Genomic DNA, 12,433 nt, shown 5'->3' on the forward strand with positions numbered 1-12,433 from the left:
GGCCGCATAGGGCGGCTGAGATGCGGGCGAGCTCGGAGGAAACCCCAGAGTCATTAGCACCTTTTAATAAGTATGCAGGAGCTGGGCGTGTGTGCTTGATTAAGAGGCCAAAAGAAGGAAGTAGGACATACCAGGGTGGCTTGGCAGCTTCATAGGCGTCCGGTTAAAGCACAGACCAGGGCATACGTTAAAACGCCAGCCGCGGCAGGTCTGTCACGTGCAGGGACGAGTGAAGTTACTTTACTTGGATCTCCTTTGCTTGCTCTTCATGTAGCAAGCTGTATTCCGATCCATTTCTCTTTGTTGTGAGCTCTCTGATGCTGTATTTCCTAAGTCGTCCTCCTGTTAAACTTGCTTCATACAACATCTTGCTGGTTCTCTAAAGTTCTGTCAGTGAAGAAACTTTCCACGTAGTTCTGGCTGTGTTTGTGCCAAATTGGGCAAACCGACTTCTTCATTTGAAGGATGTTTTGATAAAAGAACCAAATGTGACCGATTCCTAGTTTTGTAGAGTCCAATTAAAAGAAAAAATAATTCGACCGGCTCGAACATATTTCACGCAAACAGCTTTTTCTGTTGTAATGGTTTTATTTTCAAGTGCATGAAGGTGAGACTTTTCAAGCTATTAGATTAACTAGCTTTCAAAATTTGCTTTAGCATATAGCCATTATCAGATCAGGCTTTGGTGTACTGATGATTCCTGTTACGTAGTAAAAGTTATTGTCTCACCTTTTTAATAGGCAGATAGTTCACTTTTTATGTTCTCTCACTTCAGAGAGCTTTTAATTCTGCCGTTGTTTAGGATGAAACGATCTGAATGCTTGTTTCAACATACTTTGCTTTCATTTAGTAAAAAACTATGGTACTGTTTAATCTCAAAAAAAGTTAGCATAGTTCAGTACTGTGATATAGTAATGTCAATGCAGATGTCGAAGTGCTTCTTCTCCCTAGTAATGACAGAACTCTTTAAGGGTCAACTTTGTCATTGTCATTAGTGAAGTAACCCCCTCAACCCTACATTCGGTGACGTAGCTTGTCACCTGTCAGATGTGGGAACAAACAGCTTTGTCACTGGAGCAGTGCTTGCATTCAGAGTTTGAGAATGTGCCTCTTATAAAAGTGCTGTTACTCCAAACATTAAGGACTTCTCAGACTTTGGGAAGCACCCATGTTTTGTTTTACATCTAGCCCAGTTCAGCTAAAAGTGTTTCTCATCTGTATCAACTTGCATTGGGCACCTGCCTGGCAGCACTTGTTTAAAATACACTTAAATAACATGCAATTGCAATTCTGCAGCATTTTTAGAATTTGGTGTTCCTGGAATACCTAGAAAGTATTTGATTTTTTTTTCATAGATCATTCTATCCATCCACTGAACCCTTGAAATAGAAGCTCCAAGGATGAATGGTTATTCTTAACAGTAATACTGGTTTCATTTTGGTTCCAAACTAGCTGCCTTTTCTTGGTTCAGCCTAATTCTTAGCTCAGTCTCAGGCTGCTGCGCTTATTAAACAGCTAGAAACAACTAGCTTGGGTTTTGAAAAATGTCTTTGAAGGTGTGTGTGACATTACCAGCTGTCTGTAAACTAGAGATCTCAAAGCTCTTCCAGAAACCAATTAGGCCTGATGACACATGTGTGAGGTATGCACACAATTCATAGTTGTGACTTTTCTGAATTTGAGTCATAGTCTGGAATAAAACCTAGGCAATCTTGTTTAATCACTAAACTAGAAATATTCTTGAGTAATCTGAAGCTGTGCTTCTCTCTTCAGATTTTTTTGAAAAGCTGTTTCCAGAGGTTTATTATTTTATAGCTATTGCTGCATGCATTTAGCAGTAAGCCTATATTCTGTGTGATTTTGAAATTGTTCTAAAGTGGACTGTCCAGTTGCTCACGACTGAAATGGGAACTGGTGACTCATTCAATAAAAGCTCCAGCAGAATCAGCAGAAGTACAACACGGGTAGGTGTGTCCACTTGTTAACTGCTGAATGCAATTGCCTCCTGCAAACGAGTGTGCAGCCTTTTATGGCTGAAATGTAATGAAAGTAAGCCACTTTTACTAGTTGTGAACTTTGAGAGTCACCTGTACCTGGCTGCAGATGTATCCTGGTAATGTTTTAAATCTGTCACGGAATGACAGTATGGTCACGGTTAAACAGAAATCTTGACATTTCATGTGCTTCTGCTCGGTAAAGCTGTTGAGAGTTTCCATGCTGTCCTTGTCTTTGTGAAGAAAACGCATTGGTCTGGGATACGTGCTCCCTATCAGCTGAGAGTGACAGCGTTTGCGCACATGGGTACAGACCTGCTTTGAGTCAGATGTGTGAGAGATGTGTCCAGGAACACATATTTTTTGAGGACTGTCTGGATTGTTCTAGAAGCAATTAGTGTGAGCTAGAAAAGCCTCTTTTCTAGTAAAGGAAGCTCTGTTTCTACTTCTGGAAATAATGAACTGTTTGTTGCTGGCAGTTTCGCTGGTGCTGGCAGTAATAATTCTAATGACTTCCAGGGCAATACCAAAGCATTAGGTGTTTCTACTGTGGCCAGTTTTGATATCCTCAGGTTTGTGTGGTTTTTTTTTTTTCTTTTTTTTTGGTGGTCTTATTATTTTTTTGTTTTATAATGTAAAGCGTTCTGATACTTGTTGTTTATCAGAATCTAGATTCTTTTCTCTCCTGCTTAATTTATATTAAAGTTTGTGAAAGCTTTAACTTACTCAAAAGACTGGCAATGCTTACATTTTTTGTGGCTTCATTTTAAGTCAGTTGTTGACTTGCTACTGTCATATGAATACGGTAGTAGTATTGCTAGATGTTTGGGTTTTTTTTTTTTACAAGATGTTTGATTCCTGTCTCATTAACTTCTACAGATGTCTTTCAGATAAAAGAATCTTCAAATTCACTTGTAATCTGAAGACATGGCAAGAAGAGACATACAGTGTGGTGTACCACCTGAACCAGAGGCTGACTGCAAATTTTCTTTGGCAATGATACCCTTAGCATAGCTAAAGATAAAACCAGTACTTAAAGAACAAAAACTTAGAATAGAGATTTTCACAATGTTATTGGCCCTTGGTCCTTTTCCTAAGAAAGTCAATTAACTAAAATGGTTGCTGTTCAGCACTAAACTAATACTAAATTGATTTCACATCACATTGCTCAGCTATACGCAGATTGCAGTGAAGTGGGTTAGTACCAATGGGTGGGAGTTAAGCTGTCAATTGGGACTTCTCTCAGTGTTCTTCCAGGTGTACAGGAATGGCTATGCAGAGGAGATAATGTAGGAGAACATATGTCTGCTCTACTTGGGAACTGTTGCTCTTTATTGCTTAAATACCTTGTTGGCTTCAAACATCACAGACATGTCTTGTTGCTTTGAAGGGACATGTGAAAACTGAAGAAGTCTTAATACTTCCCTATCTAAATACACTGAGACCTTAAATTTAGGCTTTGAAAATTTAGTTATGGAGTTCTACTGGAAAAACTGCTCCACTGGAGCAGCAAAACCTGGCTTATGTTACTTTATTTTGCTGTAACAATGCTTACTCCATCACTGAGCTCGTAGGTATTTCATCATAAGCTTTTAATATCTTATAATTTCAGATTTTCACAATTAAGTGCTAGTATCAAGTCTCTTTCAGCTGTCCCGTGCCTTGAAGTCCATCACAGATCTGTTTTGTCACTGAGGAAGGAGTTGCATGGAACAGCTGCCTGAACCAGGCTTGAACCCCAGCTAGAAAATAAATTGTCAGTTTAGGCGTATTGGTGATTTAGTTCTTACACTAATATTTGCAAAAGGCCTCGTATAGGCATAAGTCATACCCCTAAAAGCATTTCTACTGATACAGTATACATCTGTGTGGTGTGGGAGTGGCCAGTTGATTTTCACAAATGTTAAAACTTTTCCTCCTGCAGAGCAGGTTGTCAGTGCCATCACTCAATACGTTTTCTCCTGTCACTGTACCAGTGGGCTCCAGTCCTTCAGGCTGCCACGATTTCTACAGCTTGCTCAGCTGACTTGTGCTCTTTCCTGTCCCTTAAGTGCAGCTTATGATGAGGAGTTTTTGGCAGTTTTTACCTGCATAAAAGAGTGGGGCTTATTTATATTGGAGGTTTGGGTTTGCACCTTGTTGGTGGTGCTGGACTTCAAGTACAATTCTTTGTAAAACTTTTACTGTTTTAAGTGCTATTTGTGTGTGCTTATTAAGATGACTTCAGTGCTTCCTACTAATTCCATGATGTTTTTCCAGCTGAACGAGCTTTGGATACCATGAACTTTGATGTCATTAAAGGCAAACCAGTGCGCATCATGTGGTCTCAGCGCGATCCATCTCTACGCAAAAGCGGCGTGGGAAACATTTTCATCAAAAACTTGGACAAATCAATTGATAACAAAGCTTTGTACGACACTTTTTCTGCTTTTGGAAACATCCTGTCTTGTAAGGTTGGTGGAAAATTATTGGCCCGTTCAGTAGTTCGACACAAAACCACTCAATTTATGCTGAAAACATGCCGTAGGTATTACAACAGGGTCTTTCTTGTAATAGGTGGTATGTGATGAAAATGGATCCAAGGGTTATGGATTTGTACATTTTGAGACACAAGAAGCTGCAGAAAGAGCCATTGAAAAAATGAATGGGATGCTGCTTAATGACCGCAAAGTGTAAGTACATAAATACACAGTTGGGGATCAACAGACTGAAATTAATTTTACAGGGGACTGATGTTTGAAGCTTACCTAGAAAAGACAGGCTGTTGTAAAAATTTCTTATTTTAAAGAAGATTCAGATTTTCAGAGCTAGGAATGCTATGAATTGTATCCTCCCTATTCTGAAGGCAGAGGAAGTTCAGAAAAGGCTAATAATGAGCTCTAGGGAGAAACTTGTATTAGTTGTCTTACAATCCAGTGCTGTAATGAGGATTTGGGAGCTTCTCTGGTTTTCTAATCTTACTGGTCTGAGATGAAATACAGTCCATGGGGTATTCTGCATAATACTTCCTTTATAGTAGAGTTGTGAGGTAAGTACGCTATCCAGTTTTTGGACAAAACTTAAAGCTCTGGAGTTCCTCAGTCCTGAATTGCCATCGGATTACACCAGTGTTGAATGTCTGTTAATAAGCATATCTAGGAAATGGGAGCAGAAGATAAAATTTACAGAAATATAATGTTTTAAATGTTATCAGTATTCTATGCCGTAGGAAAAAAGTTACTTGGCTACTTGGTCAGTGGTATCTAGGCTTGGGGTTGGGGTATTATAGATGTAAAAAGGTCTGTAAATTCTTGAGAAAGTTTGAGAAAGGACAACAAAAATCAGCATCAGTTTACCATCCTGGATTGTTTAAATATGTAGAGATTGATGGATGGATCAAGGCATGTACAGGGTGAACATATATTTGGAGACTTTAGTTTTTCTGCTTGATCTGTGCTTGACTGGCACACTGGATGTTTTTACTCAGCTTCCATCTTTATACATACAGCCTTTTTAAATTGGTAAAAAAAAGGTCGGTGTGTAGTCATAAAAGCACTGTCATTCTTTCTGTCTTTGGTTACTATAAATCAGGTGAAGCTGTCAAAGTTTAAGAAAATGTTAACTGTATGCTACTTTATTGTATTTGTCAGATTTGGAACTATAAAGTTGCACAATACAATAAAATTTAAGAGCAAAAGTCTACAGTCAGAAATTTGTGTTAGTCACAGAACTTCTGTACTAGAGCAGTTCCTTGGGTTGCAGTGTTGTATACTGAGTTTCTGTTCTTTCTCTCATGGAGACTGACCTTTAGTGTTCCCAGTCACTTTGCAATGATATTGGACTAAACAGCAAGTTGAACTACTTATTTCTCTGTGCTAAAAAGAGGGGGAAAAAACCCCAAACAAATAAAAGTCTTGCAGTGGGCTGGAAAGGTGTGTAAGGGAGTGGGGAGGAGGTTAGTTAAATACTCCTTGCTTAAAAACTGGGTCTAAGAATGGTGACTGCTTTGAGGCTGACTTGGTTTTAGTATGGCACAGGGATTATGCTGATGTCTAGAGCTTCTATTTAGCCACTCTACCTGCTTCTCTATCCAATTGTGTCCAGTCCCTGTTGTCAAGAGATTCTTTTATAAGAGTTGAACAATCTGACCAGTGGCTCGAAAGCATTTTTAAAGCAGTAACTGTGATAAGCACGCTGATGTGGCAGAGGGTAGTAAAATTGGGTTTTTTAGAGTTTTTTTATAAATATTTTTTTCTAAAGAATTTAATGCATGTCATGAACAAGACTGATTAAGAGTAAAATATGATGCAAGAGGATTAAAGTAAATCTTTAAACCTTGACAGACTTGCTTTAATCTACTCTATTCTGTTCTCCTGCAAATAGATTTGTGGGAAGGTTTAAGTCCCGCAAGGAACGTGAGGCAGAGCTTGGAGCCAGAGCAAAGGAATTCACCAATGTTTACATCAAGAACTTTGGAGAAGACATGGATGATGAGAGACTTAAGGAACTCTTTGGCAAGTTTGGTAATGTCTTGAACTTTAAGTTTATATAAACATGGGTGAACTTCAGCTTACTTCTTACCTGTACAGTGTCTTCCAATACAAAGAGTCAGCTTGCTCTCTGATGTTGATTAAAAATTAAAAAAGATTGAAAAGTTGGCACTTAATTCTTGTTTCACATTAAAGTGCAGTAATAACCACTGGAGAATTTTAAGTAGGCAGAAAGCATATATAATCCTACCATCAGAATTGTTGCTGACAATCTGAAAACAATGTGTCTAAATGGCTTTTGAAAATCTGGCAAGTTGCAAATAGAAGTGTTCTAGTAGAGGTAGATGTTACGGATTCACTACAGGATACAGGACAAATGAGCTTTCTTTTGCTTTCATTGACCTGCAGATTTATCTTTACTCAGAGTTTCCCTGCATTCATTATTTGTTTGCATTGTGGTAGTTGACCTAGTAAGAAATTGAGAAACTTTCCCACTGGCAAGATAGAAACTGTTCTCCAGTGGATGTCCTGTAAATCAAGACACAGCCGTGTATATGTATGTGCGATATTGAAGTATCTGTTGTTGAAACAGTAGCGAATTTAGCTGCTAATATCTGTCTCAGCTGAGTCTGTGAACTGCAGTTTTTCAAAGGTTTTGAATTGCTGAACTCTGTTGTTCACTGAGAAAAATGGTGAAGCACATGCCTAATAGAAAGGCCCCCAGCTTTCAGTATGTGTCAAAGGATGGAAGCACTAATGCTTCTTAAATGTTGTAATTTTTAATGATAAAACAGTTTAATTTGAGGTGAAATTTTGACCCCATTTTACTTGAAATACGGTAGGAAGGAAATTCAGCGTGACAGACTTCAGCCACAATGACTGAAGTTCAGCATCAGAGAAGACTAGCAATTTTAAATTAATGAGTGATGTTTACTAGATACTACTGTTGGTGCAGGAGTCCTTAAGACTTAAACAGGATGTTTAAAATGTGACGAGAATACACTTTCTATATGAAGCATATTTAATTCTTCCTAGGTCCTGCCCTAAGTGTGAAAGTTATGACTGACGAGAGTGGAAAATCGAAAGGCTTTGGCTTCGTTAGTTTTGAAAGACATGAAGATGCCCAAAAAGTAAGCTTTTGAACTTCATTTTAGGAATTCTGTGACTGAGACCCAAATATGTTTCATGAATGATTTGAAATGTTGAGAATTCTTCATGGGTTTTAATTGGTCAAGGACACTGCAAAACTTGGTGTCTACTTCCTGAATGACTTAGTATAGTTTCTGTCATTTAGAATGCTTTCTTATGAGCAAATGTCTGTTGATTTGAGGAGCCTAGCCTATTAAGTCAAGATGCTCTGAGACAGCTGGAACTAGTATAGAAATGAGGAATCTTGAATAATTTACTAACTTCATGTAGTTTGGCTTAAAGGTCTCTGAGATTTTGACACCCTCATACTGGGCAGCATACAGGCATAGGAAATTATTACATCTCTGCAAAACCTGGAAGATTCATTGAATCCAATTTGGTTGCACAAAATGTTTGCGCAAGGCAGAAGGGATTGTGTTTTCAAACTTAAGTACTGCAAAGTCAGCAGAAAAGCTATTTGTTCTGTGGAGCATGTTTGGCACAGCTGTAAGAAAATAGTTACAGAGCCCATGATACTGCTTTTCTGCTGAAGAGTAACCTGGGGAGAAGGGTCCTTTTAATTCATGTGCGTGTCTGTAATGTGCCAGTATGCTGTGGAACTTAATTTTTTGTCAGTTGTTCGCTTCGCTGTGTCAGCTGACTGTAGCGGTAGGGACATAGCTCGGAAGAAAAACTGCACAGAACAAATCAGGGCAACAAATGAAGTTTGCTTTTCAGAATGCATTTCAGTGATTTGTCAGTGCTGCAAGAGTTTAGAACAAATCCTATCGGTTTTACATCGACATTGTGCAGTCTTGTGTACGTTCATTGAGTTGTTTCTCTGACAGTAGTTGGAATCCCATGTTGAGGGTTTTAATATAAAATTCTAGTATCTCAGTAAATGTTTTTAATGGCTTTGATCATGAAGGTATACAATAAACTAGTGACTTCTGGTTTTAAACTTAAGTGAATAAATTTGCGCTAGAGTTTTCCGATCTTAACAGTTGTAACTCAAAACAGCATAACGGAAAGAAGTTGATATTTTCATACTCTTAAGTATTTCTTTAATGAAAGGGTTTTTTAAACCACATCTATGCCAGCTGTAGCTTTAGAAACACAGTATAATGAAGTCTAGTGCATGATACAATTTTAGATGTTACTTTGAAAAACAGAAGTCAGAAGTGTGAATTAGAGATTTTCAAATTAATTTGCTTTCTTTTCCCTGTCTTTGTCAAGATAAGGCTGGAGAAGTAGTTCACTATGGGACTTGATTTATTCTCCCCCCCCAACTTCTTATAAGAAAAGTTGTTTGCATCATATGGTGAATTCTCTTTAACTGGACAGAAACACTCAGAAAGCAATTTCCCTTTCCCTTTCACTTTAAGCAAGGAAGTCTTGAGATATTTTGTTTCAACTAGATTGGATTTTTTTTCTGGAATCCTTATGTAACTTTTTATATTTTAATTACATTTTTTTCATATGCCTGAAAAAACTGTGGAATACAAAGCACTATTAACAGATTCTTTATTTGTAAAGGCTGTAGATGAGATGAATGGGAAAGAGCTTAATGGGAAACAAATCTATGTTGGCCGGGCGCAGAAAAAGGTGGAAAGACAGACGGAGCTGAAGCGCAAGTTTGAACAAATGAAGCAGGACAGGATCACCAGATACCAGGTTCAGTTTCCATTCAAGAGGACTAATTTATTGATATTTTTAGATTTAAAAACACAATTTGTTTTCAAAAATAACCTGGCCTTTTTTTTAGGGTGTAAACCTTTACGTGAAAAATCTTGATGATGGCATTGATGATGAGCGCCTTCGAAAAGAGTTCTCCCCATTTGGTACAATCACAAGTGCAAAGGTAAAGTGAAATTTACAGAGTTTTGCTTGTCCTTTCTCTTAAAATGGACAGTGATCCTTTACCCAGGAAGAGTGTTTTATTTCATTGACCAACAGATGTGACCCAGTGACTTCTCCATGTATATAGTTGCAGTGATATATACTTTTTTGATTATTGTACATATTGGGTTAGTCTCAGATGTGATCCTACTTTACTGAAATAAACTGAGTACTGATACTGCTGTGAGAAACATGACATTTTTTCGCTGCAATAATGTGCTCATGAGTTCACTGAGATTTTCCTCTGTACTCACTAAACTTAGTAATCGGTTAAATTCCTTATTGTAAATCAGTTCAGTAAAACAAACCTGTGGTCTCACTTCTAGTAAGCTGAAAAAAGAAAATCTTGCAAGTTGAGTAGATGTTACATGGTTTTCTTTTAAAACTAAATTTTGTGTTAACAGGTCATGATGGAAGGTGGGCGCAGCAAAGGATTTGGATTTGTATGCTTTTCCTCGCCAGAAGAAGCCACCAAAGCTGTCACAGAAATGAATGGTAGAATTGTGGCTACCAAACCATTATACGTAGCTCTCGCCCAGCGTAAAGAAGAGCGCCAAGCCCATCTCACCAACCAGTATATGCAGAGAATGGCAAGTGTAAGAGCAGTACCCAATCCTGTCATCAACCCTTACCAACCAGCACCTCCTTCAGGTTACTTCATGGCAGCTATCCCACAGGTACGTATCAAGATGAGTAACTGGATGTTTTGTACCATCTATAAAATCTGATACAGCAGTAGATGAGATTTAACAGCAAGCGTGACTATTAGCATTCTAATTTCATAGCAGAAAGACGGACTGTTCAGCGTGCCCTTCAAAGATAACAAGCTTACCCTGTTTTTGTATTGGACAGACTCAGAACCGTGCCGCATACTATCCTACTAATCAGCTTGCTCAACTTGCTCGACCTAGTCCTCGCTGGACTGCTCAGGGTGCCAGACCTCATCGTAAGTCCCTTCTTTACCTTTTTCCAGTGATCGTGATAAACTCCCTAGCACTTCTAAGTACATTTTCACAGCATTACGGTATCAGTCTTCTCTTCTGTCATGTCAGTGGTATTAATTCTGAACTCTTCATCATTAAGTGTTTCAGCATGTAATTTAATGTATTTTCTCTAAAACGTAGCATTCCAGAACATGCCTGGTGCTATCCGCCCAGCAGCACCCAGACCCCCATTTAGTACCATGAGACCAGCTTCTTCACAAGTTCCACGAGTCATGTCAACACAACGTGTTGGTGAGTTTCATTTATGCAAACTTCAAGTGTTAGATTTCTTTTCTAATTTTGCTGATTCATAATGACCTCTCAATAGTATTTGTAAATTCAGTATTACGTGTGGTAACCCTTCCCTCCTTTTCTGGCTCCTCCTAAATGAGTAAGCTAGTATCACCTTCTAGTAGTTGCTTGACTGCTGTGATCCCATTTCTTTAGCATGAAGTGTTTCTTCTTTCAGTGTGCGTTTTAATGATACTGTGTAACAGTGTTGTGGGCTGATATTGGTGGGCTACCAGACGTCAGGATGCTCCCACCACTTCCCCCTCCCCCAAACAGAGCGGTTTCTGAATAAGACCGAGGGTGCACGTGCGGCGCTTGCCTCTCACAGGGGAACGGCCACTGTGGGACCATATCTTAGAGGGTAGATTGGGATACTCCCTCACCATGCTCACAAATTGTTACCGAGACTAATGATTAACGTACAAATTATTTGCTTTATTGAAAGTCTACACAAATTGAGGGGCCGAGGTTCAGTGAAGGTAGTCTAGGTATATCAAAAAGGAAAGTCAAGGTGTAGAATCAATGAAGAGAAAGTTTAGGAGTTGAGCCCAGCAGAAACGTTAAAGAATATGTGAATGTGTGCGTGTGGATGTTACCATCCTTCCGCAGGAAGAATGCGGTTGGCAGCTTGGCAAGTCGGCGGCTCGGCAGGGGTCTGTGAGGGGAGCCGGCATCCCGGTGGCCGGGGCACCCCCCGGTAGTGGACAGGCAGGCTGGCAGACAGGCAGACACAGCAAGCTCTGGTCCCAGCTCCAGTTCTGGCAGGCAGCGGCCCCCCATGAGCAGGCAGGCTCCAGTGAGAACGGCAATCCCCCACTGGGGACGGCTGCGGGCGGCCCCCCCTCCTTCTCTCACCTCTCAGGTGGCGGGCAGCGGTGTTGGCAAGCTCAAGCAGCTGCGGGTATCTCAGCAGTCTGGCCAAGGCAGAAGCTCTCTGGCCTGCTCAGCTAGCTTGCTCTCTCTCTCTTTATAGCAGTCAGAGGCAGCCCTTTAGCCTGTTATTTACTTTCCTGCCAGCCCTTGTTATGCTCTTATCTGAGTCTGTTTCAGTTTGTCCTTGACTAAATCAGCAAAAAGGCACTTGCTCCGCTGGCTTGAAAGGCAGCTTGAAATACTTTTGTTTAGTGTTATGTGGGGGAAAGAGAAAATGGGCTGTTCCCAACAAACAGCTTCTGTTCTTTCTAAACATCCCTGTGCCAACTGTAATAGTAGGTTGCATGTTGAAATACTGAGAGCATAGAATTTTAGCTCTTGGTATTTTATCATGGAATACCATGAGTGAGTGTCACGTATGCAGAGTCTGCACATCATTGAATGAAATGGAACTGTTTGTAATGGAGTCTTAGTTCTTTCAGAATGTTTTAGGCAGTAGTGGTTTTTAGCTACCTACTTTATGAAAGTATCTTTTTTAGGATGACTAACATAATGTACTCAGGAAATAGTGTCCTTTGAGGTTAGAGTGTGATTAATTTAATAACCAAAGTGAACGTTTTCTCACACATTTTTTTGCAATATCATATAAGAAAAGCATTAGTGAAGTGATGGGAAAATAACATGGTAAATTTTAAGCTTTGAACCATCAGATATGATCAGTGGTGTGACAGTTGAAAATACTACGGAGATGAATCTCTAATACAGTACCTAAATTAGGCATTCTGTTTGAGCTGGT

At 39.4% G+C, this 12,433-nt stretch overlaps 1 protein-coding gene across 1 annotated transcript; it reads left to right on the forward strand.

The window, feature by feature from the left end:
• The first annotated feature begins 4,258 nt into the window (after positions 1–4,258).
• LOC103776194 (polyadenylate-binding protein 1) lies at positions 4,259–10,787 on the forward strand. The gene is made up of 9 exons (XM_008943694.1): positions 4,259–4,447; positions 4,551–4,666; positions 6,357–6,496; positions 7,499–7,593; positions 9,128–9,265; positions 9,357–9,452; positions 9,895–10,167; positions 10,343–10,436; positions 10,615–10,787. The coding sequence occupies exons 1-9, from the start codon at positions 4,274–4,276 to the stop codon at positions 10,785–10,787; spliced, it is 1,299 nt and encodes a 432-aa protein (XP_008941942.1). The 5' UTR covers positions 4,259–4,273.
• The last annotated feature ends 1,646 nt before the right edge of the window (positions 10,788–12,433 follow it).

The sequence above is a fragment of the Merops nubicus genome, unplaced genomic scaffold, assembly GCF_000691845.1.
Source record: "Merops nubicus isolate BGI_N331 unplaced genomic scaffold, ASM69184v1 scaffold45947, whole genome shotgun sequence".
NCBI classification, from domain to species: domain Eukaryota; kingdom Metazoa; phylum Chordata; class Aves; order Coraciiformes; family Meropidae; genus Merops; species Merops nubicus.

Bases quoted from the DNA above. Each gene is read 5' to 3' on its own strand.
- LOC103776194 (XM_008943694.1), top strand. From the start codon at position 4,274: ATGAACTTTGATGTCATTAAAGGCAAACCAGTGCGCATCATGTGGTCT. The intron at 9,266-9,356 runs GTTCAGTTTCCA...CCTTTTTTTTAG, and splicing joins ACAGGATCACCAGATACCAG to GGTGTAAACCTTTACGTGAA. The intron at 10,437-10,614 runs GTAAGTCCCTTC...TCTAAAACGTAG, and splicing joins TCAGGGTGCCAGACCTCATC to CATTCCAGAACATGCCTGGT.